Raw genomic sequence first — 25,591 nt, 5'->3', positions numbered from 1 at the left:
CCATGACAAAAGCAGGCGCTGTTATAGCAATAGCACAGGCTTAAGGCTTTAGTTTTATGTCTTCCATTCCACCCCAGTACTTGTGAATGAAACACTACCAGGTCAATGGATGAGTACAGCTCCCAATCAACAGTGCTGAACGCATTCTGCATGCCATAAAAAAAAAAAAAAAGACAAGTAAGGTCAGATATTTCAATCAATTTATTGAATGAGCAGAACTATCTTATAGTTAAAAAGGTGTCTCGAAGTTGCCAGGAAGTAACAAAAAATCCATTGCTGGCTAATGCGAAAATGCCCGAGTTGTAAACACAGCAGGCAATAATTAGCAGTTTCAAAATAGCAGAATTCCTGAGTAAATAACACGCACTTTGCCTTCTCAGGTTACTTTTCCAAAAAGTGTAAAAAAGCTTGCGTGACTTTTCAATACCACATAACCAGATTCAGGTAAATCACGCTGTGAAGTAAACACGTTATCATTTCCAGAGCACAGTTCTGAGTATATTTTTAGTGGGTGAAGGATAGCAGTGATAGTGGCAATATACTGTTACCGAGTTTTCCTAAATATACTGACACAGGTCACATCTAAAAAGTAACTTGCTCAAAGGTTACATGCTATACCTTCAATGTACAGCCTACATTTTAAAAGAGGTTACGCAAGTCATTGCCAGTCTGCTCTGCACAGCAGAGGACATGAGTATATATGCTGTTTAGATGCTACAAACTACGCCAGGAACGTAGTGCTTGCATATTAAAAGCAATTTATACAGCGGTTGCGGCCACCCTGCCCTAGACGATCAAGGACGTGGGCAACAGGGCAAAAGTCCTGAAAGATTTGCTTCAGCATTGGCCTCACACGGGAGGCCCTCACAGCTGCGTGTTCCTCCTGGCTGCTGACGACATCCGCCGAGGACACGTGCGACCACTCGCTTCATCAGTGCGGCACTGTACTTCACAGCTGCTGGCAGCCACCGCTCTCGTCTGGAATAAAAGTTTAATTGGGGGGGGTGCAGAATTACAATGCATTCTTGTTCAAACCAAGCAAAAACTACACCCGCATAGAAAATTTTAGTTAGGCTAGAACTGTACACAGGCCTTAAAGGGCAAATTCGATGTTTTTTTTATATATATTCATGTACTGATTGCATTACATTCCTCGGTGTGCCCTAAATCCAACACAAAAAAACTGTTTTTTGAAGTTTCAAACAGAACTATTCTAAAAATGAAAGAACAGCAAATAGAGACCAGAAATGTTTCATAGCCAGTAACGATGTTCCAGTTGATGCAGTGGTGACATCACATAGAGTACTCGGAAACTGTTTTCCCGCTCATTGGGTGGTGGAAATAAAGTCTGGAATTCATGATGCAGCGCATAAGATGCCTTACACAGACAAAGACAAGCTGAAAAATTTCATGATCATGCAAGAAGCAGGCAGTAACGCGGACATAAGTTTGTGATATCATAAACTCAGTATTGCATGCAGAAATCATCTGAACTAGGGGCCCAAAAACTGCACACTTTAAAATTGAGTTGCACATGAATGAATTATCGCACAGTGTCCAAACTTGGTAGAACACGTCAGGGAAGAGAAGAAAACCTACAGTAAAATTTTACCATGGCTGCAAAGCACCTTACCAACTGTTAAAACAACAATGATGTTTCGGCCCTGCTACAGAGGCCTTCTTCCCAATAAAAGAAAAGGAACTGAAGGTTGGTTATATACGTTTCATGATATGACGCAAGCAGCGGGAGTAATTCTGGGGTAAATTTCCTTCGTTGTGATTGAGCGTGTTTGCCGTCGTTTGAATATGAAGAGATTCCAGGTAAAGCCTTGTCGTCTTGTTTTTTTCTTTTCCAATTATCTTTGCGCTATCCTAGTCGATGTCATGGCCCTTTGCGACAGCATGTTCAACCAGTGCATTGTTTGCCATGTGCTTATTATTGACATCATTGTGGTGCCATATACAATCTCTTTCTCCAATCGCTTATTTGACCAATGTAGACGTGCTCATAATCAGCATAAGGAATCCTATATATAATGCCCGGGGACTTATCCTTCTTTACCTTGTCCTTCACAATTGCCATCGCTTGTCTGAGCTTCCGCATTGGTATATGTGCGACGTTGACTTCGTATGAACACAATATGCGAGATATGCTTTCGCTTACTCCGGGCATGTGTTGTATCGGAATCCTTTTCTTCTTTTGGCGCTGAGGATGCTGCAATGGCAATGGATCAGAAAGGCGATTCTCGACGTTAACTATAACCGAACTGGGATAGCCAGAGGATATCAGGTCACAGCATATGGTATCCAGGTCTTTTGCTTTTTCTTCTGGCGATGAGCAGAGTTTCTCGCATGGCGAACAAGTGAAGCAACAACGGACTTCTTGTGACAGGCCGGGTGTACAGAATTAAAGTTGAGGTACATGCCAGTGTGGGTCTCGTTCTGGAATACATTGAATGACAGCCCAGTGCCAACGCATATCACAATGTCCCCCCTTAAAAATTGTTTTTAACGACTCGTCAGCGCTCGATGCTTTTCCGCCATGAATATACCCGACCAAACTGGTTTTCATAAACCCTGGATTTCATTAAAATTTTACCAGAATGCGCAAATGCTTTTTCAGTCTATATTATGACAGCAGCTGCTATTATACAGTAGAGCCCCGCTTTTACTTTCCTCACTGCTGCATTTTCCTGACTGTTACATCTTTTTCATCCGGTCCCGGCATAGCTCCATAGGATGCAATGTATCCGCCTTTTGCGCGAGTTCTATGCGCATGCGCCAAGTCCCAGCGGCGACTGATGGAAACATATTGGACGGCGTCAATGGCGTTTCTCGTCGTCGCCAGTGCACGGGAGCTGGCGGCACGGTGACCGTCGCAGGCTTGGCAAAGCAATGCAAGCCACATCTGCCGCGTAAGGTTGCAACTCTCGAAGCGTGCCGGGGTGCAAGAGGTGGTGTTTCGGGTTCCCTGCAGCAAGCCGCGACCAACAACGATGTGAAGCTTGAATTAGGGCTACCAAGCATCAAGATGTGAATAGGCGACCTCAGCAACCGACCTGCATACTCTCGACTGTGCGAAAAACACTTCGTTACAGGTGTGTATGCATCCGAAGGAAATGTGCATGATGAAAAGTACCTACTGAAGTTAGCATCAAGCCTGTAACCCAACAGTGATAGCTGTAATGAGGATTTTCTAGGTGCGTGTTTGGTTTATGAGCAATGGGGCCTGATCGCGATGTGTTTTGTCGTTTCTTTTCTTTATGTGCATAAGGGTGGGTAACACAAGGCGGCTATGTGCGCTAGATCATAATGTTTAGCATGTTTTATCGTGATTGCTGCCTGAAGAAAAAAAAATACGGCATTTGTTATGATGCACCGCCATTCGCGAGCCGAGTGGTTGAGCTGGTCATGAGGCTCGCGAACGGCGGTGCATCACAACAAACGCCGTATTTTTTTCTTGTTAGTCAGGCGGCAGTCACGATAAAACATGCTAAATATTACGGTCTAGCGCACACAGCCGCCTGTGATACCTGCGCTATCTGGCCCTTTCGCACATAAAGAAAACAAATGACAAAACACATCACCATCAATCCCCGTAGCATATAAAGCAGACGTACCGAACAAATCCTCATTGCAGCTATCACCGGTGCGTTACAGGCTGGGTGCGAACTCCAGAAGATACTTTTCATCATGTATATTTCCTTTAGATGCATACATACCTGTAGTATCTGTGTTCTTGTCGCTCGGAACATATGATGCACTGGACACTCTTGCATGACGCACAGTGCTACCTTTTTTTTACCTTACAAGCTCGCCTTCGTTCTCGCCAAAGCATTCGGACTTTGTTCCTTCGGCATATGCAATCAGCTGCACTTTACTAGGGAGCTTGAAAGTCGCCATCCTCTTCCAAACGTCTGCAACGGCACGAAAACCGCCGGGCACAAATGAGTCTCCTGGAGGGTTCATGCTCATTCACTTGCGGAGTGGAGCACTCTGGACATAGAACAGCGTTGGTTCCTGACCGACATGCGTATCCGATGTGTCGGAGATACGCATGTGTCACCATGCAGTCATTGATTCCACATAAATCGCTGAGGAGGCAGAAAGGTTGTGGATCCTCTCACAAGAGAATGACCATTCTCTGTGCATCAAGAACCTTTTCACCACAGCGACCATATCTCTTCTGGGGGCAGAAACCGGCTACAGCTCTGAATCATCCATTGCCAGAAAAATGCCGTGCGTTTCCTGCAGGTGTGCATTCCGGCCGGGACAATGCCCTGTTCAAAGGGTGTGGATAAAAGCCTCTCTGCCGACACTCGTACAGCGTGTTGCACAATTAGAGGCGAGTTGTAGAATGCTTCTCCCAGCTAAACTGTGAAGTCCTCGCAGTTCAAATTTTGCACAGAAATGGCATTTTGTCGCTAGTATTTTTTAATACCAAATTTGTTTGGAGTACTTGCTTGATTCGATCAAAAGAAGTCAGATGTTCCCATCTTATGCGACGACGACGACGCCAGACGAGCCGCTGCCCCAACGATAGTACTGGTGGCGCCACCTCATGCTGCTTACAACAACTCTGTAGCAGGAAAAGAGGGGGGCGAACGTTTTGGCAGAAGGTTTAAGCGCTAAGAGTGGATTGTGAAAACGCTGAAACATCCCCCACCCTGTGTGAACATGAAACTGCGATCATTGTTACTAATTTCCGCCCCGAAGGCAAAAAAAGAAAAAAGGGGGGGCGCTTTCACTTTCTACCTGCGTTGGCGTGCCCATTTCGCATGGTGTGCTTTCGTGTCGTCTGCTACACTGCCGTCCAATGTGTTTCCCACCGCTTCCTGCACGATGGCACCACATCCTCCCCTCAAAAGGCGGATTAGGAACCCTGCAGTTACATTGTAGCAGTGAAAACGCTTCCGCACGATACGTCGCAACCTGGCTCGCCGAATCTACCCGAGCAACGCGCACCAGCCGCCATTTTGGCTTTTGACAAGTCTTGGCCAGGCCTGGCTAGCAACTTGCCAGCAAGAAGCCGCACGCGAGTTGGAAAGGCTGGCATTAGATGGCCATACCATCAACTCGTTATGCCACCATAGCCTCGACTCCACAGTTTTTTTTTCCTCCATAATTGAATGAAACGTAACCTCGTCAAAGTAACATTGTAACGTCTTTGTCGTGCTTCGATGGCGTCAATGGCGTCTCGCAAGTGGAAGGCACTTTCCCTTGAGGAAAAGCTAGCCACACTGAATGCAGTCGACAGGCAGCCAGCACAGAAGAGAGTGGATATGCGAAAGACCTTGGTCTGCAACCCGCTATGCTTAACATCATCATATTGAAGCGTGCCATAATAGAAGGGACTGCTACGCTTTTCAGCCCAAAGGCTAAGCAGGCTCGTGGCGCCAAGTATGCAAACCTCGACGAGGTTCTTCTCACCTGGTTCAAGCAAGCTCGTGCTGCTGGTGTGAACTTCGACGGGAGCATTCTGCGTGAGAAGGCGATGGACATAGCTGACAGATTGGGCATCACAGACTTCGTGGCGTCGAATGGCTGGATCGACCGCTTAAGAAAGAGGCACGGTATCGCTTATAAAATGGTAAGCAAAGAAGCAGCAAGTGCCAACTTAGAAACAGTCGTTGATTGAAAGGCCATGCTATCGGCTACAATTGAGGAGTACGAGTCTCGTGACATTTATATCGCTGCCAAAACAGGCCTTTTTTTCCAAGTGCAGCCATCAAAGTCATTAAGCCTGAAAGGCGAAGCATCCCATGGAGGCAAATGCAGCAAAGACCGATTGACGAAGCTCCTTTATTGTAACATGGATGGCTTAGACAAGCTAAAGCCATGGGTAATTGGAAAAGATGAGAACCCACGGTGCTTGAAGAACACTCGCTTGCTGCCATGTCAGTACAAAAGCAATAGTCATGCATAAATGATGTGTTCTTTGTTCCAAGAATTTTTTCGGTACTAGTACTTTGACAAGAAGGGTTCGTAGTGCAGAAATGTTCTTCATTTTTTGGACAACTGTGCTGCCCACCCGAGAGATCCGTCGTTTCTTCGAAACGTAAAAGTTGTGTTCTTCCCACCTAACATTACAAGCCATTTGCAGCTATTGGATGCCAGCATTATGAAGAACCTAAAGCATGCCTACAGGAAATGCATTGTGAAGCGCTGTCTCGCGCGTTTTATTGCAGACAGCAACCTAGACTATTTCAGTACTTGAAGCTATGCACTATGTCGCTTCAGCACGGACTGCAGTGAGCGTGTCAATTGCACAGCACTGCTTCGCTCTGTGTGTGGCTTCCGCATAGATGAGAATGGAAACTGGCACGGAGGTTTAAGAGTCAGAAGTCTCTTGTGATCAAAGGCTAGCGGAGGCTATGAACGAGCTGGGTGCCACTGGAGTCACATATGACGACAGCGTCGCCGTAGATGCTGTAGCGTGACTTCAGAGTGCCAAAGCATTGCCAAGATTGTTGTGAATTTGGTCACGAGTGAAGGCGCTGACTGCGATGACGAGGAGCACGAGCTGCACGATTAAGAAGAGTTGACAGAACCAAGCTTTGGAGAAGCCGGCACGGCTCAGAACCTCATCCGCAGATACGTCGCACCTCAAAGCGATAGTGACACCAATGCGGCCTTCCAGGCTATTGAGAAATGCGTGGTGCTTTCTAGCGAGCGAAAGAAATGGCAATCCACCATTCTCAATTTTTTTAGGTAAGCTTTTTTTTTTTTTCATTTTTAAGCTGAATAAATAGTTTCAAGTCAAAGCTGCACTGTTTCCATTCATTTTCAGAACGTTCCTCACTGTTGTGTTTTCCTGGCTGTTGCGTTTTTCTTTCCCCGGTCTCGTGAAAAACGTATGAACGGGGTTCCACTGTATATGCCTCATTCAGCATCCTAACCTCACTATGACATCCAATTTCATACCCTCTAGTTCCTCTAACAGCATTGTAAACTAGCTTCACTAGCTACAGTTCTAGCATTAACGTTGCCAGGGTCAGTTTCCAATGGCAGCCTGTCCAGCGGAGCCAGGAATTCTTAGCACTTCCCGCTGCGTCACAGGTCTGACCGCCGCCGTGGTAAGTTGCTCTGAGTCACTGACGACTGAGAGCCGGGGTTTTGTAGGACTAATCATGGAGGAGACTGTGGCCAATTACTGCACCAAGGTGGCCAACTCCTGTTCTGGTGAGGCAGTGTGATACTGGAGTTGTTCACAGGCATCAGGTCGCACCCCAAACATGTTTATGCAATCCCATCTACACTCGGATTTTTTTTTTTTACCCTGTGGAAAGTTGCGCGGCACTGGGATCTGAACCACAATCTTCGTGCATGTGACACGGATGTTCTACTTCCACGCCACACTAGAGGCAGCCATCTAAACCATAGCAGGTGCATGAAGATGCCACTGATGCCCACGCCAACAATGATGATGGACAAAGAGAGAACTCTAAAAGCAATCAAAGCTTATGATTGCAGCTATCAGTCAAAAACACAAGCTTAGTCTACTTTTTAAACTAGGCTCACATGTGTTGACTGGGTCGCAGCACAAGGTTACTGAGAGGGTGAAGCGTCACATGATCTGCGTATTCATGGCCAAGACAGAATGCGTACCGAACCCTTGAAGTAAACATGGCATCTTTTTGCAATCCTTGTGCATAAGTTCTCATTACTGTTTTTGTCTGCAGGAGAGATACCTACTAAAAAGGAGGAGGTACAAAAGGAAAGGCAAGTAGAAAAGTGATTGCTCCAGGGAAGTAAGGAAAGGCAACAAATATCAAACAGTCGGTGGCAAGGATGTAGAGCTTCCTGGTCTGCAGAGGCATGTGGGTGGCTGAGCAATGCATCAACATGCAGAACAGCACAAACGCACGTCTTATCACACCCCAAGCGTTCACACTTGATATTTTCCTTTGACTGAGAGTAACTCATATTCAATACCCAGGTATGCAGCATGCACGTCAAAAGCATCGTTTACATTAAAACAGAAAATTTTATATTTATTTCAGCATAATTTTACCAGTCCTTTCCAATCTAAACCAAGCAGTCGAAAACCTGTTTATAAACAGCACATCATAAATGCAAAAGAACAAATTTACTACAAGGCCAAGTGGTTGTACAGTACAGTTTGTTGAAGGGAACAGTTGCTCAGCACTAGACAGGCGATTGCAAACCACTCGGCATGATGTAGTTATGTTCAACCTCGCTCCCATTATTGCACTGGGCCATCTTTCTGTGCAAGCATAAGCCTTTAAAATACTATTTATCCAATTTTGACACAGCATTGAGAACTCCTCCACCTCACCCCCCCCCCCTACATCGTCACAGGACTTGTTGACAAAAGGGTACCTTGTGAACAATACCTTCGAAGACTGAAAGGAATGAGCTAAACATTAAAAGTAAGGCTCAAATGTAGCTTTTGCAGACTATGCGTCGAAGTCCGAGAAGTCAAAACCCACCTGGGTGGCCCGGCGACCTTCACACCAGTAAGGTGGAGTCCTCATTCATCGCTCCGCAAGTTCAGGCCGCATGCTCTGCAGAAGATAATTAACAGGCACACAGTTAAACGTGGTTCGATTCTAGACTTGGGTAAGCAATCTAGAGTGGAAGGCATTTTAATCCGTCGGTGGCCACATGGCGTGTGTTGTTTTGAATGTCTCAACACAGGGGTTCTCAAACATGGTTGCGTGAAGTTCTTTGTTTCCTTCAATTGCTTTTCGAGAGGAGCACTGCAATCAACGTGTGCCTAAACTCCTACCATTCCTGCTACGCCCTTTAGTTTTGGGTAACCGTGCTGTAAAAGCGTGCAGCTGACTAACCACATAGCTAGTCATCATTAAATTGGACAAGGACACTTTTCAAGGAGCTATGCACTTTTTCAGCATGTAGTACATAAAACAGGGACGCACAAAGCCATGTTAAGATTTCCTCAGCAGAATTCAAATGTTAGTAAGACCAACCAAAACTGCAAAGATTGAGAATCCACCATGGTGCATACAAAAGAACTGTCAGAGTGTCGTCTTACATGGGCATTCTGTGATTGAAGGCAATATACAGTGTCATTAGATTACTTCTGCACTGTTTATGACTGATACAGGAGGAACCTGTGGGCGAGCATGTTTAAAAAATTATGACTGCTTGAAGTAATGAATCTATTTGTGTATGAAACAACACACACATCATTCACAGCTCTATGCATATTTACCGTATTTACTCACATATTGCTCGCACCTCCAACATTGGGCATCAAAAATTGGATTTTTTTTTCCTCGCATAATCATCGCACCACCAATATTACCACCGCGTGAGTCGTCTGCTAGAAGTAACAAGCGCCATCTTTCGAGCGCTACAGAGCCTAGCTGGCCTCTTTGTGTGCATGCGCTACCAGGCAGCAATAGCATGCTCGGGTAGATCATCACAGGTTATGCTCGTTTTTTTTTTTTACCTCCATGATGCTCGTAGTCGTTGCCATTTTACTACGGTGTCTCCGCGTCTCGTTGTCATTGTTCGTTCGTTCCGTCCGTTTTCCTTGCTTTGTTCCACCATCTACCATGTTCTTGGTGCCGCACCACGATGGGGCGGTACGCAAGTTATACAGCTGCTTTTAAGCTGAAAGCTTTCGAGTACGGGCTACAACACAGTAATCGCGCTGCTAGCAGGCTCTTCGGCGTCATCGAGTTCTGCGTAGTGCGCTCTGAAGACGGCGGCGACTGCAGTGTTGGCACGGACAGGGGTCAAGTCTCCGATCAAGAGTAGAACTTTATTGTCTGCTGTGAGCATTATACCACAAAACGCGGGGAGTGATGATGAGGCTGCGTGCAGCAAATAAAGTGCTTTATCAATTTGTGCTTTTCGCGACCCTACACTTTTATAACAAGAGTAAGTTGTGCTTGAAAGTAATGTTTTGGTTATATTTACAATAGTTGGCCTAAAAATCCTGATTCGCGCACCTATTTAAATTTGCTTTTAGCGGTCCAAAACATTTGCTTGAAAATTTTCCCCGCAAAATTATTGCAAACCCCAACTTAGCATCAATTTTCCGCAAAAAAATGTGCGAGCACTATGGGAGTAAATACGGTATAGCAAAGGAAACAGCCTGGCCATCTCCATCATTCAAAAGGGATGAGAACGACATGGACTACTTACTGCAGAGTTGCACGGAACATTATGTTGTAAACACTGAACTGCGGGCCCATATCCTATGATATATCGGAATGATAACAACTTCACATTGCCCAGGCATAGTATTTCCCAGGAAAGACTAGAATAAGGGCTGCATACAAGGTGCACTTCGTGATCCCTCAACACTGACAGCAAAAAATAAGGATTGCCCCACCACCACAGGTGCTACCGATGATCTTTTGCAGCGATAGCTGGATCAGGCTAGTCAGCAATGCATTTTAGGTAGGCGTCACTAGTTACCACTGCGCATGCGTCCTAACCGTGGCAAATAGTTGCTCCGAGCCACAGAAGGGAAAAAGAAGCCTGTGAAATGGAGCAAGAACATTCGGAAGACACCAAGAAGATGCGGTGAATTCTGGGCAGACCAATTTCTTCTGGAACCTAAACCGCATAACTTGCGCTGAAGCCATTGCCTTCAGCCACTCACAAAATGCAAAGCTGCAGGTTGTGTGCAGCATAAATGAGAATGCATAGAGTTGAATGAAGGCCAACACCATGCTAAAGAGCCAATGACAAGAAGTCAACACAGAAACAGTAAAACATTGCCACCATAAAAGAACAAAATAATGTTAGCTGCTGCAGGAGCAATGCAGGTTAACATTTCCAAGCAATGTTCTTCTCACCATCAAACTGAAAGTCAAATGCACTAATTGACAGTTTGCATCAGGCAATACATTCTCCTTTTGTTCTTCCCAGTTGAGTACATTTGTCTGCACTTCAGTTGATGCTACAAGAACACAACTGCTGATTATCTTTGGGTACAGTTCGCGCAGAATGATGACTGAAATGACGAGGTATAACTTATATCCAGAACACCCAACTAGCTTCCTTCAAAAGGTCACCGTCCAAGAGGATGATGAAAGCATAAGGTGAGAGGACTGGGCTGATTCAAGAAAGCTTTGTAGCATGAGCTACACTGGCCACACTCTCGCTGGCTTCGCGTGGCTCTCCGGCAACCGTAGTGCGCATGCGCGAGAAGCGAGTGACGTCACTGTGCGCAGAGACGGGTGATGTTACTCTATTGATGCCGTCACTTCTGGAGCAGAAGCATCGCACGCTACTGCGCATGTGCGAGGAGATAGGGTCGCGTGTATAAATGTGGGGCGGTGAATACAGCCTAGCCTGGCATTGTCCATGCAGAGTGATCTTAAAGAGTGTCAGGTCGTTCCTAAGCAGACCAAGAAATTGGAAAATCTCAACTCGTCGGACCCCGAGGTTGTTGAACGCAAGGAAAACAAACAGAAAAAGGCCAGTGACACCGCACGCTTGGTGCGGCAGAAACACCGGAGCAAAGAGAGGAATGTCTAGCCAAGAGCATCGTCAGAAAGCAGAGCGACGTGCCCTGGCCTCGCAGCGGGTCGAAGATGATACGAGTCAGGATACAGTGCAGTCTACACATAACGATATCAGATATAGCAATATATCGCTTTTAACAGTCAACGTCTGGACATTTATAATTTTTTCCATAGCTCCTATGCAAAAATAAACCAGAAATAGCGATCGATTATTGGCGGTACAACGAATACAACAATAGTTTTATCGCCGCCAGGTAGGTATTTACCACGAAAATTCGACTGACTATTCAATACAAGATAAAATTAAGAAGACAATGACATGAAAACGGAAGGAAATGAGCACTATCATCATCGCAATTGCAGCCGCGCAAAGGGTGCTGCTGCGGCCTTATTCGCTATCATCATCGCAATCGCAGCCACACAAAAAGTGCTGCTGTGGCCGTATTGTCATCGCCATCGCCAATTCTGCGTCCGTGGAAGATGGCGGCGACCACATTGATGGACGGTGTGATAGCTCAGGAGGTGAAATGGCAGATTCATCGGAATGTTTGGCAGGGTTTCAAGGTTAGAAGCGTCGGGAAAAAATACAGACATTCGCACTCTACGGCTTTCCCAATCATCATGGCAGGGGATGTCCTTCAGTTCACCCAGTCAATAATCGGTTATGTGTACGCAAAAAGGATTGCCACCAGCGTACACGCTACGAGAAGCGATGCTCACAGCAATTGCCAAGCTTCAGCTGCTGCTCAAGCGAGCGCCAAATTTCCGAGTTCTTTAAGTATGATTAAGTTATTTTATGACTATTGATATATACTGTAATAAAGTGTTTAGTGCTCTTTTCGATAATTAGCATTGTTCAATCCAGTTTACTCATTGCTTTTTCATCTTTTTTTCGGCGGCCCACATATAATAATAATTGGTTATAACGATTGGATTTTCAGGTTTTCTCAATATTGTTATAAGTGGAATGTACTGTACCATGAAGAAGCACGAACAAACAAAAGAACGCCTTGCCAAGCGGCAATGCCAAGATGCAGAGCGCAATAATAATAATAATAAATTGGTTCACAGGAAAGGAAAGGAGTGATACCTGTCGAGGACATCTGACCGAACTGTAATGGAAGGGAGGAAGGTGGGAGAGAATGTGGAAATAGAGAAAGAGGAGCCCTAGTGGAGAGCTACGGAGTAATTTAAACCACCTGGGGATCTTTACCGTGCACTGACATCGCATGGCACTCGGACGCCTCCTCGTTTCCCCCCATCGAAACGCAGCTGCCAGCAGAGTGCAAAAAGCTGCGCATAGCAGCAGCAATGTGGCAATGAGAGTAAGAAGGCGAAGAGAGCAGCGCAGATGCCTGAACAGAGAGAGAAACGGCTTGCCGAACGGTGATACCAGACTGCCGAGTGTAATAGACGGAACATAGCCACCGAGATGGGGCCTATGCAAGAGTCCAGTCAACGGGAACCAAGAGAAGAGGATCTGACTCTCATCGCTAAACATACATGACCACAACAAGCTCAGCCAGGGAAACGTACCTTTCACTACGTATATCCTGCCATAGCTGAGCTAAACCACTGCCAATTTTTTTTTTTTTATAGCTAACCATATGAGGGACGTTGCTTATTCCACAATAATCAGCATTCACATTGGCAGCATGTAGGGCAGTTTGCACAACCCCCTTATCTAGCGCAATGAGACCATCAAGCGTAACATAGCTGGTACCACCTTGTAATACCATTATCACAGGGGCCCTTTCTGTCATGATTGTGTTAATTGGGGATAACCACAATACAGTTCCAGCTTTGCTGCACTTATATGTTGTTCCAGAACATTTGCAACAAATGCTTGTGCGGCTGGTTGTCTGGGGAAGCCAGGCACCAAACTAAGTGATTCAGCACAAGCTCGTCTCACTATCCTACATGCGCCAGCAACATAGCCAGACTCGCCCAGGACCGGTGCAAAGTACTGCAATGCAGTCACCTAACCTGATGGATCACCCTCCCAGCCTAACATCATCTAGCCCGAGACCTAGCCCAACTGGCCACCCTCCCTGTGGGTGCCTCGCAGTAGCAGCATGTTGGTAGTTACTGCGGTATCATGGGATACCACCGCAGGTATAAGAACAGGCTTAAACCTTGAAGGGGAGCGGAGAGCGAGATGTGGTGACTGGGTCTTCACCTTCATCACTGAGCAAGGTCAGTCTCGAGGAGCAGTAATGGTTTTAGCCCCTATGCCGAAGCAGTTTAATGTTAGGTTGTGGATGCAGTATACAAAGCCCTTTACATTTGCTCAGCCATTTAGCTTTCTTCAGCAGGCCTGTCTCTGCCTAGAAACTGTGTCAATAGTCACAGGACTTGGCCACAATATTGTTACGGAGCACAGTATATTGAGACGACGACGACGTGCTGATGTGAAGTAGTGAAGAAGACGACGCTCAAGCCTAGCTAACTTCGTTCTGTGGTGTGCGGTGTGCGCCTAAGAGTGAACTAGCGTTTACCACTGTGTTCTTTCCTTAACATTTGGTGGAGGTGCTGGGTAGTACGTAAGTCGCCAAACCTGGATCTCCGTAGTGGCCGCTGTTTCCTCTCTCAAGTGGTTCATGACCTTCTCCGCTCATGCGCTACTCGTCACCAGTTCACCACGGCCTACCATCCGCAAACGAATGGTTTTACTGAGCGCCTCAATCGCACTCTGACCAACATGCTGTCTTTGTATGTGTCCGATCACCATCGTGACTGGGATGTCTCCGTACCTTTCGTCTTGTTCGCCTAAACTCCTCACGCCATGACACCACCGGATACTCTCCCTTTTACCTACTCTTCGGCCGTGACCCTTTACTCCCATTCGACACCTTGCTGCCTCTTGACGACTCTTCCTGCAGCTACGCTTCGGATGCCATCGCCCGCGCTGATGCTGCCCGCCACATAGCTCGAGAGCGTCTTGGAGCGTCTCAGCGCTCTCAAAAACGTCGTTACGACCTTCATCACCGAGACGTTCACTACCCTCCTGGTTCCCTCGTACTTCTTTGGCACCCGGCTCGCCGTGTCGGTATGTGTGAAAAACTTTTGCCTCGTTATGTGGGCCCCTACTCCGTCTTGCGGCAAGTCACCGATGTGACCTATGAGATCGCCCCTTTACAGCCCAAGAATCCTTCCACAGCTCCTCATCCAGAACTCGTGCGTGTCGCCCGTCTAAAACCATATCATTCGAGTTCTCCTGTGTAGGACACACCGGGACGGTGCTTCTTCGGCGCGGGGAAAACTGTTACGGAGCACAGTATATCGAGATGACGACGACGTGCTGATGTGAAGTAGTGAAGAAGACGACGCTCAAGCCTAGCTAACTTCGTTCTGTGGTGTGCGGTGTGTGGTGTGCGTCTAAGAGTGAACTAGCGTTTACCACTGTGTTCTTTCCTTAACAATATATTCGTGGCACCAATATACCAAAAGCAGTCGCAGCAGTGGGATGCCCAGTCGCAACGCCGATCAGTTCCACTGCAACCAGGCCCGATTCTGTGATCAAGCCCATCCCCAAGCCAGTTTCTTGAAGTGTGATCAAACTCTTTGATCTCTATCCAAAGGCTACTACCCTTGAGCTGAGTAAACAAAACCTCAAGACAGGTTTTTGCTTTATTTGGTGTGGTCTGGCTGCCAAAACCGCGCTGACACTCCCAACGCTTGGTGGCTGCCTGGACCGAATTGCAGATGGGATTAAACCTCTCTGCAGCTAATGGCCTCCACTGATTGTCCCAAATAATACCGCTGGACCTGCTAGCGGGACAAGCAGGGTGAGGCAAAATGAGGTTCACCATACCTTAACTGTATTTACCACGATGTCCTGAGAGTCAGTCGACACCACTGGCTAAAGGGCCTCCTTTTAGGGGCATCTGAAGCATTTTTTCTTTTTAGTTGTATCCGACTGCAGAAGTATGCAAGTGTGAACGCAGCAACCATGTGTGTGTATTCTTGTTCATTACACATGGGCCGGTGGTATGCCCTGTTTTACTTGTCTGTCACGAAGCCTGCTATAGCTGCATCTCACATATAAGAATGTGTGCGTGTGTATATATATATATATATATATATACACACGGGAATTTAAAGCTATTGCATAATTAACTAGAACACGTTCCGTTTCTGCCGATTCGAAAGTCTTTTGAACAAAATACGTCCAGCAGCTGTAGGTATGAAAGCACAAGGGCTAGATGAGGCGCCTTTGTGGAGGCCTCCCAATTGACTTCAACAACCTTTCTTAATGGGCCTCAAATCGCACAACTCATGGGCATCATTTGAGTTCCATGTCTACATGAATGCTACTAGGAGGATTGGGTGTTGGTTGTCGTCTTGTGTCACAAGCAGGCGTTAATTTCAGAAAAACTGAGCGAGCCTATCTTCATCAATTAACCGAACAACTATCATGAATAACCCATCTCTGCAAGTGCGGCGGATACACAATTTAAGACCGAGGCTGAATCGGCGGCTAGGCAAAAGTTTCGAAAGGTATTTCGACTCAAATTATGAAGCTAACTTTCCAGATTAACGCCAGGAACGAGAGCCAAACGATCGGAACATCACGAAGCTTGCGACTCGGACAGTTCTATATCGCACGAACGCGACTACTTTCGTACCGATCACAAACCAGGCAGGACGCCGGTGCCGGCAAGATGAGAGAATGGGAGTGAAAAGAAACCAGTAGAGATGCACGCCAGCAAGCAGTTAGGCTTCGGAGTGCCGGGACTGACCCGGTTTGTGACGTTGGACGATGATTTGTTGCGCAGCTCCTTGATGAGATCGGCCAGGGCCTCGGGATTGGCGCCGTTCTCACACAGGCGGACGCACAGCGCCAGCGACTGCGCGTCCAGCCCGGTGTTTAACAGCTGGGACATCTCCAGTAACACTGCAACGAACAAATTTCAGTAAAGCGATTATTCGCGCTAAGCACACACAAAGAGAGAAAGACAGCTATGAGCAGCCAGCAAAAGCTTCACAGACCATCGAATGTTTCCTTCGTAGCATTCCGTCGTTCATCATTGGGCGCTGCCATTTTTCGCTGCGAAGCCGATCAAGATCCAGAGGCCAAGTCAAGATAAACAAAAACAGAACATAAATTGTATTTGAAATCTTTTCTAACGTTTAATTTGTGTTCAAAACTTGCGATATTTTTTTTTATGTAGGTTGAAGATTTATAAGTAATATCAGTGAGGTCCTTTTGTTTTATTTCTTTTAGCACCTGAACAACATAAATCCGCTTCAATCCCAGCTGCAGGTCAAGCTGAGCTCAAAGCTGTACGTGATTTTGATTGGACTTTCTTTTGAGCACGCTCGATGCGATTGGCCGCTTCAAACGATGGACCTGCGGTATGTGAATGTGTCTGTTCGTCGGCGGCGCCTTTAAATGGGCAGGGGAGATGAAAGGCACAACAAAAGAATAGGCTCTCGTTGGCCGTCGGCTTTTGGTGGAAGTTCGTTTCATTCGATCGCATGCAGTCGCTGGTGGACAACAAATACATGCAGTGCGAAAAAAATGCGTGCTGCGGCAATGCACAAGATGCGCGAGCCAGTCTAATTTTTCACGACGGACTACCGTGACCATGTTGCGGGCATGAACCTTTCGGCGGCTCCTGCTTTACGACCACCCTCGTGCTGCTTGTCACTGGATCTCATCGGGGAATCGGATAGCTTAGAGGCCTGCAGTGCGTTCCTGCGTCTCACAGCTTTGCAATGGCTGAATTCAAGCAGTCTTTTTCACGGTAAGTTTTAATTTGTCCTACGTTTGCGGTTGACCGTAGAACGGAGCCGCGGCCTATTTCACTTTATCTCAAGGTGGAAAGGCTACCGTGAACAGTAATAGCCAGCCCTGAGTGCGATTTTACATGGATCTGGGCTGATTTAATTATCTAAAAAAATTCTTTTGTCTCCCTCGTCCCTCTCCCGCATTTCAAACTTTGCCTTGATCAGCATGCTTGCCTTGATCTCGTGCCTCTAAATTTCAGAACCCTTCCTCCTCCCTACCGAGCTCGGGATCTGTAATTTAATTGAAAAGAGGGCTGCATGGATTCGCCCTGAAGCCAGTGCAATGCTCGACAGTGCACGCCGTACCGACGATGCGCCCGCCACCGGCTTCCCGGATGCAACGACTGAGCCCTGTCGCAAAGAACCGGCGTTTTATCACACATTTCGACACAGGCGTCCTGCAAGAGTGGAATCAGTTTGTAAAAGAGAAAAAGAAAAAAAAAAAACGCTGACGGCAAAACTGCACGGAAGCCATTGTGTAAAGGAGACGTCGTGTCAATTAAAAAGTCTGTACCGGTCACACGTGCATAATATTTTTTGCATGCTGCGTCGAATTGCTTTAAAAATGCTCTAAAATCTTAATTACGTTATGGTCAGATCAGATTTGTGGTGTTAACTGCTACTGGAGTTTTTGTGAGGTTTATGAGAGCCGCTTCAGGCACTGAAGCAATAAATCCTTTATCCACTGTTCTTTGGCTGTGATTAAACATGCAAGCGAATATTGCGCTAATCTTAAGTCCTTTACCAAAAATACGTGCGTGCTGTGTAGTACTGGGCATTGCGCATTTCCTTTTTTGTTTATTCAGTTTTAGGAAGGATCCTTTATAGCAGTAGTTCAGAAGCCATGGTAAAGTAAAGTGAGCTAGAATTGAGCTCACTTTAGCCATGGTATTCCTCGGCTAGTGTGAAGTCACAAATTTGGACACTGGTTTGATGGAGGCAGAATGCATGAGCACTCATGCTTAGAAAATTCAGCTCGTATGAAAGATTCCTGAGTGACCAGCATAGACACATAGTTCATTATTACATCACACTTCAAGAGTCACTTACTGAGCTGTGGCATGCAAAAATGTCTCTTTTTCAAAAAGAAAAAGTAAACACGGAAGTCAGTAACTAGTGGCATGCTGTGGTTATGACTGCTTGCATCTTTGGTGTGTAATGCACTAAAAACGGCATTAAAATTTCTATCATTAAGGCAGGTAGCATGGGTCTTTCTTGAGATACTTTTGCATCTGTGGCTGATTTGATTGATGAAGTGGGCAGTTTTAAAATCGCCCAGTCACATTTGACACTGCCTGAAACATATTTCTGGTTATACCACTTCTTCCAGCGACAATATCAGACCAGGTTATTATCACCATAGGCCATAAGACTTTTCTTGCCAGAAGAGTGCATCTTAGAGGATGCATTTTGTATATTGCTGTGTGACAGTTCTGAATGTTCAGCTGTATCAGTTGTCTGGTCTCCGGTCCGTTCAAAGGGACGACAGTCGGGGCTGATTTGGTAAAAGTACAGTGTGGATATCAGTTACCAGAGCGAAGTATTGCTATTTAGAAGCAATTATTAACACTTAGTTGGTCATCTCTACTCCAATGCCGTCTACCCCCAGCGCGCCCATACGACAACATTCCAAAAGTCATTTTTTCTCCGCACTGCCCTGGATTGGAACGACCTTCCCAACCACATTGCCTCACTAACCGACATTCATCATTTCAAGACTGCCATCGAATGCATTTTTTATTGTAACCGCCATACTCCAAGCCCACCCCTCATGTAATACCCCTTAATGGGGCCTTTGAGGATTCAATAAATAAATAAAAAATAAAAATGGACAAGAGACTTTTGCTCATGAGAAGCTGCATCGCCAACTTGCCAACTCCATGCCTTGCAATTTCTTTTAAGCAACTTGCAAATGAAGTTAGAATGCTATTGGCATGCTCTCTTTACTTCCATCTATGCCTCTACGCAGTTGGTTTCAGTGCAGAAACCTCTACCATTGTCAGCACCGTATCGCGTGTAGGTTTTGAATTTCTCTATTTGGCAGGCATGTTGTTATGTGCTACTCTTGTAGGTCAGATGACTTTACTAACTAGTTTGAGTCAAACCCTTACTCCTCATTTTGTTTTTGTTTTATTTTGTTTCTTTTTTGCTCACAATATTTCATTTACACCTCTTTTAGCTGCAAATACACACAGTTAGTTTGGTGGATGATGCTGTGAAGTTTTTAGGTAAAGGGAATTGCAGCAGTTACAGGGCAGGGGTAATTAGGAAGAGCGTGCAGGACAGTCCCTTGTTCTGCAGTTTATATATCCTGATAGTTGTGATGATTAAATAGGCACTAAACAATGCAAGTAAGGCCCATGTCATGGCTCCCGCCTCTCTCCTGCGGTAGGTGGTCTCATCCTAAAAGCAGCCCTGTTCTTTTTTTTTTTTTTTTTTTTGTCCTTCCAGCAGTGACGACTGTCGCAGCCATGATGAAAATGGTTCTTCAGCTGGCCTCACCTCCTCCCCGCTGGGCCGTAGCAGTGCAGTGTCTAGCGCAGTGGAGAGCCTTAGTAGCGGCAGTAGTACCAACCCATTTGATGTTGAACCTGAGCAGCTCACTCAGCCGTCCTGCTCCCCATCCATGTTCCACTGCAAGAGCCGGCAAACGCCGGGGTCGGTAAGTTGGAGCTGGTTGCACATCCACGTGCCTTTTCTTCAATTATCCTTTGCCTTGTGCAGATTCCCGGCTTGGTCACAATCATTTTAAATAAACTAACCCAATGCTTTGATTAGGTATCGCAGATAGTGTCTGCAAAATCCCACATTGGTGCCCACACTGGAAAGCAACTAAAATACAAATCAAAACTCTCTTTCATGTTCCCCTTCGAAAGCCAGATTGTTTGTCCTCTGCTGATCTTGGACAGTAACATCAAAGTCTCTCTGACTAACGGGGGAAGGGTGAGCAGAGACCACTAATTGTGTCAGCTGCTCTGCGCTCTTTTCGATGCCCTTACTCTGAGAACATTCTGTGCACTGCCCCATTCCTACTGCCTTCCTACAGACACCATGCCTCTTGCCAAACACAGAGGAAGAGGAAGTTGGCTTGCAGAGGCTAGATGGCCAGACAGGAGGGTGAGAAACCTCTGAGAGGGCACAGACGGAAAGGGACACTGCAAAACTGGTTGATTGCGGCGGCTGTAGCTGCACCATTAGTTACAGTTTTCAAAAAATGCTTGCGGCCTTGTGTTCTGGGGGCAAAGCCTCACAGTTACCAGGAAAGAGAAGATTTTCGACAATAGAGTGGACCGTGTCCCTTTAAATGTAGGATGTTCACCAGACTATTCCTACTCTTCGAACATTACAGCACATCCTCAAACGGTTTATCATAACTCTCCGGTACCATCCATTTACCCCTGCCTCTTAAATTTGCTCCTCCCTTTTAAACATGAATTATGTTTGTTGTGGAAGCAACCACAGTGGACATCAGGGCATTACAGGCATGCTTTCAAACTTTCTTGCTTGATTACTAATGGTTGTGATAAGTAATCGTCAATGAACCTTGGCTTTTACGAGCATAATCGTGGATTGTCACAAGCTGTGGAGCCTACTCAAAAGAATAAACAGACAAGTGCCTTCTAACTCCTGCCGCTAACTGGGCAAACACACTACAACATGGTCCAAAGAAAGCACTGGTGTCTCGTATGAAATTTGTCATGTGTTCAACCATGAATTTTCAAATGGTTAAGCAGTGCTTGGGGTACGGGGAACAACAATTCATGAATTAGCAATGCACTTCTAAATAAGGAATTATTTATGGGTGAAGATTTACGGTAAGGCCATGTTTGTTATTTGAAAAGTGTGTAAGAAATAACTAATGCTACTAAGCCACAGTGGTTATCCTTCTATGAGGCACTATTTTTACAAATATATTTAGTGGTCTTGATGAAATATGGTTTAGAAATTCTTGTGTGCGCAGGAGACAGGATAAAAAAGAGGACACACACAGGCATAAACTTTGTCTGCGTTTTATCAAAATTGCAGCAAATATGCAATTTCTCAATTAAGATAAACTGCAACAAAAGGATGGATAAAAACTGCACACCATCAGCCCATTCCTCAATCTAGAGATTTCGACTCCTTATCAAGTAAGGCTACCGACCCGGCATTCAAACGGGCCTGACCAGATCTAAGAATTTCCATGGTCTCAACAATCCCCAGGGTCTGCTGATTCATGTAGGAACTCAGAATCCAGCTTCTCAAAAATAGAGGATGGCACCTTGACACAACCAATAATTTTTATCGTCAGATTATCCAGAAAATTTTTGAGACCAGGGAAATTCTCAACTGTAGCTAGGCATGTCTGAGGGCTCACTTAATAGCTTCACTTGGTAAGGATTATCAGTTTTTGGAACGAAACAAAAATGGAACGAAAAATGGTAGGGGTAACATTAAGAAATAGGAAGCGTGCAGAGTGAGTGAGAGAAATAACTCAAGTTACTGACATTCTAGTGGAAATCAAGGAGAAGAAATGGGCATGGGCAGGACATGTAGTGCGAAGAGAGGATACCGATGGTTGCTTAGGGTAACAAACTGGATTCCAAGAGAAGGAAAGCGGAGCAGGGGGCGGCAGAAAATTAGGTGGGTGGATGAGGTTAAGAAGTTCGCAGGGGTCAAGTGGATGCAGCTAGCACAGAACCGGGTTAATTGGAGAAATATAAGAGAGGCTTTCGCCCTGTAGCGGGTATAGTCAAGCTGATGATGATGATGATCAGTTTTTGGATGCGACAACAGACTGGTGGTGCCACTCTTGGTTTTCAGCGTGTGTGGCCAGTGCAGTTGTTATGTGCTCCTTTTTTGTCGTACATCTCTGTTGGGAAAGTGTGCTACATATCTGTTGCAAGCGCAGTACAATCCGGTTAAAGTGTTTGTGCCTGTGTGTCTTCTTTCTTATCCTATCTGCTCTGTGGCAAAAATGTTTTATACATGCTCGTTTTGTCAACAAAGCAAATTCATGATGGTGGTAATGCGTGCAAACAATGTTTTGTTATGTATGAATTGAAACATTTGATTTTGTCATTATAACACTAAATACTTACAGTGCAGTTAAGGCCCGTCTTAACAGGGAAAAAAAATTATGCATCTAATTTGATTAAACAAAATGAGAACAGTGAACCGTATGTGGCAGGCACGTTCCTTGCACCACCGAAAATTATTTTCAAACGGAATTAGCCAACTCGAATTTTTTATCTGCATATATGAAGCGTTGTTGCCTTTAGCGATACCAGTAATTAAAGGCCACTTATGTGTTTTCCTGTTTCATTAATTATATTTGTGGACGCCACATATGGTGAGGAGAATTTTTTCCATAAATATAGTAATGTAATTCACGTATAGTTTGGGTTTAGAAATTGCAAATTTATCGCAGATATTCACTTCATGTTAAGCATGGTATTAATGTAAATAATATAACAATTGGTCAGGAGAAATGCATGTCACTGATCTAAGCACTTATTCAAGCGACACAGTGGCATACGGGGTACAGTTTCTACAGTTCAAGAAACAATGAAAGCATGTTCATTCGAACTCAAGAACTTCATATTTTAGGCAATTCGAAATGTATGACTTTGTCTCGTCAAGCTTCATAGAAGCCTGTGTGCACACGCATGCCATCAGAGGTTAATGGAAAGCATTATAAGCAGAAAGATTCAATTTGTCACCCTCATTTCTTCCATACTCGAGTAGATATATGCGAGCTTTTGCTAATTCCACAATGTGCCCATAAGTCTCGACCATTATGTTTTGGATTCAAACAGACTGTACGAAAAGCCCCATTGGTTCGAACGTGAGACAGTTCCCCCACTGATTATTCGAAGAACACACCGCCACACTTGGGTGATCTGATATCTGACGCATGGCCAAAACAATGCTCCCGTGATCGAGCGGCCAAGTCAAAGGCTGTGTCACCTTCAGAACGGGGTAGAGAAAGCAAAACCAAGCAGGCACCGTGATCGGCGCGGTGGTCACGGGAACGGCTGCCTCCTGCCTGTTTTGTGTGACCTTCAGACAGAACAGACATCTTGAAACGACAGTAAAAGCTTATAAATTGAGAAATCCGGACAATTGAAGGGGCCGTGCGATCGCACGGCAAGTGCCCATGTAAGGCTTGGGTGCTTGCTAATTTATGTGCTACGGATCTCGCCCCGGGTATTTCAAACAAGCTCCTGAAGGTAGTCCATAAAGAAAAATTGCGTGGTAAGCAAACAGCTCTGCTTTAACCGGAACTGCGTGTTTAAAGATTCGTCTGCACTGTAGTGATGTGCACACACCGCTCATGCCTTTTGAGCATTTTTATCCCTTCTAACTGTTTTACTGTAAGTATGCTCTCTTGTAGCAGTGTTTGTTTGCTATTGATTTCTGGCTTTCCCTCTTTTGTGTGGTTTCGAACACTCCTGAGCATCTAAGTGTGGGATTGGCATGCAGTGATGAGCTGTTTTTATTTTTCTGCAGCGCCGTTCATTCCGGTGGTCTATTGAGCAGTTAGCGGGCCTGTTCCCAGTGAACATCGAAGAACATGAACCCACTCTTTCACAGCCTTCCAGGTATGGACAGGCACGCTTTTGCCGTCTTTAAGTCATCTTTTCTCCTCTCGTAAACTCGGGTGTCTGGAAGTAAATGACTCGCCAAATGGAATAGCAGTTCTTGTGTATTGGACCAGATCAAATTTTCCTTTAACTATGAAGTTTCTGAGAAAGCTGTATTGTTTTTCTTTGTAGCTTTATGGCTAAGCTTGGGCGGATGTCAGTGAGCAATTACTCCCTTAAAATAAAATGATCATAGTCAACGACCCTACAGTTACATCTGCAGCACGAAAATGAAAGCATTGTTTTGACCAGTGCATTATCGTTTAATCGGCTTTATGAATTTGAGATGGAACATGAACCCACTCTTTCACAGCCTTCCAGGTATGGACAGGCACGCTTTTGCCGTCTTTAAGTCATCTTTTCTCCTCTCGTAAACTCGGGTGTCTGGAAGTAAATGACTCGCCAAATGGAATAGCAGTTCTTGTGTATTGGACCAGATCAAATTTTCCTTTAACTATGAAGTTTCTGAGAAAGCTGTATTGTTTTTCTTTGTAGCTTTATGGCTAAGCTTGGGCGGATGTCAGTGAGCAATTACTCCCTTAAAATAAAATGATCATAGTCAACGACCCTACAGTTACATCTGCAGCACGAAAATGAAAGCATTGTTTTGACCAGTGCATTATCGTTTAATCGGCTTTATGAATTTGAGATGGCTGCACTATGGTGCATTAATACTAGCATTGGAAAATATCTGTGTGTGCCGTTTTGTTATGTTTTTTAATGTGGCCTGGCAATGTTAGGCTTACTTCGGCCAGCTTCATTGTAGAGCTTTCTAACTAATTTGCAATCTCATAATGCTGAACGGCCTTGACTGTTTATATTGATATATATATATTGTATGTTAATATATTATATTGTTGGCATATTGTTCATTGGCTTATCGTTTACAGTCGCATTTTTTTTTATGTAGGCAGGCGTGTCACACTTTTGCCTTCATGTGTTTATTTTTTGTGTGAGAAAAATTCATTGCAGAGTCATATGACTGCAACATGTGTTACAACATATTGTTGCAGTCATAATTGAAGAATGAGGTAGTTCGTTGAGAGGAGCGCATTTCATGGGTGCATGTTTCAGGGATCACTTTTGTACTTTCTCTACTTTTACTAAAGTAAGAACTGCTGTTAAATCTCATACAGATTTCAACATTTCTCATTGCCCTGCAAACAAATCCATGCAGCCTTCTCGGAGCTTAAGTCTGAGTATACTAGCTGCAAACATCGGATACATCAGCAGTTGAAATAGTATTAATATTTATGTGGTTTTGCGAGCATTTATGCTTATGATATGGAATCAATTTTCATTCACTTGTTCTCGCCCCGCCGGGGTGGCGCAGTGGTTAGGGCGCTCGACTACTGTTCCCAAGGAGCGGGATCGAATCCCGGCCTCGGCGGCCGCTTTTCGATGGAGGCGAAAAGCCAGGCGCCCGTGTGCTGTGCGATGTCAGTGCACGTTAAAGAACCCCAGGTGGTCGAAATTTCCGGAGTCCTCCACTACGGCGTCTCTCATAGTCTGAGTCGCTTTGGGACGTTAAACCCCACAAACCAAACCATTCACTTGTTCTCAGTCTGAGTTCGCTGGCTAGGAATTTTTGCCTTTCTCAGGATTGAATATATTATGTCATTAAGATGCTTTCTATAAACCTGTTGAATCTGTTGCGTATTTCGACTCATTGTGTGAAGTGTCAAGCTTACTTATACAATA

General features: G+C 45.3%; 2 protein-coding genes across 2 annotated transcripts in view; one reads left to right on the top strand and one right to left on the bottom strand.

The window, feature by feature from the left end:
* Window positions 1-246: 246 nt before the first annotated feature.
* Window positions 247-16,549, bottom strand: Mzt1 (Mitotic spindle organizing protein 1). Its single transcript, XM_084577853.1, has 4 exons — window positions 16,464-16,549; window positions 16,214-16,368; window positions 8,454-8,528; window positions 247-978 (listed from the first exon to the last, which is right to left on the bottom strand). Exons 1-3 carry the CDS (start codon window positions 16,513-16,515, stop codon window positions 8,499-8,501), a joined length of 237 nt encoding a protein of 78 aa, XP_084433979.1. The 5' UTR covers window positions 16,516-16,549; the 3' UTR covers window positions 247-978; window positions 8,454-8,498.
* Window positions 16,550-16,783: 234 nt separating this feature from the next.
* The window catches only part of bora (aurora kinase A activator-like protein bora), a 40,614-nt gene continuing 31,806 nt past the window's right edge, over window positions 16,784-25,591 (top strand). The window contains exons 1-3 of the mRNA XM_084576275.1: window positions 16,784-17,221; window positions 19,716-19,926; window positions 23,757-23,848. Of these exons, the coding sequence (XP_084432401.1) occupies window positions 17,193-17,221; window positions 19,716-19,926; window positions 23,757-23,848 (332 nt within the window). The 5' untranslated portion in view covers window positions 16,784-17,192. The remainder of the gene's footprint in view (window positions 17,222-19,715; window positions 19,927-23,756; window positions 23,849-25,591) is intronic.

This window comes from Amblyomma maculatum, chromosome 8 (assembly GCF_055883805.1).
Source record: "Amblyomma maculatum isolate TAMU_Amacu chromosome 8, ASM5588380v1, whole genome shotgun sequence".
NCBI lineage: Eukaryota > Metazoa > Arthropoda > Arachnida > Ixodida > Ixodidae > Amblyomma > Amblyomma maculatum.
Note: the sequence above shows the minus strand (reverse complement) of the source record. Positions and strands in the feature narration are given on the sequence as shown.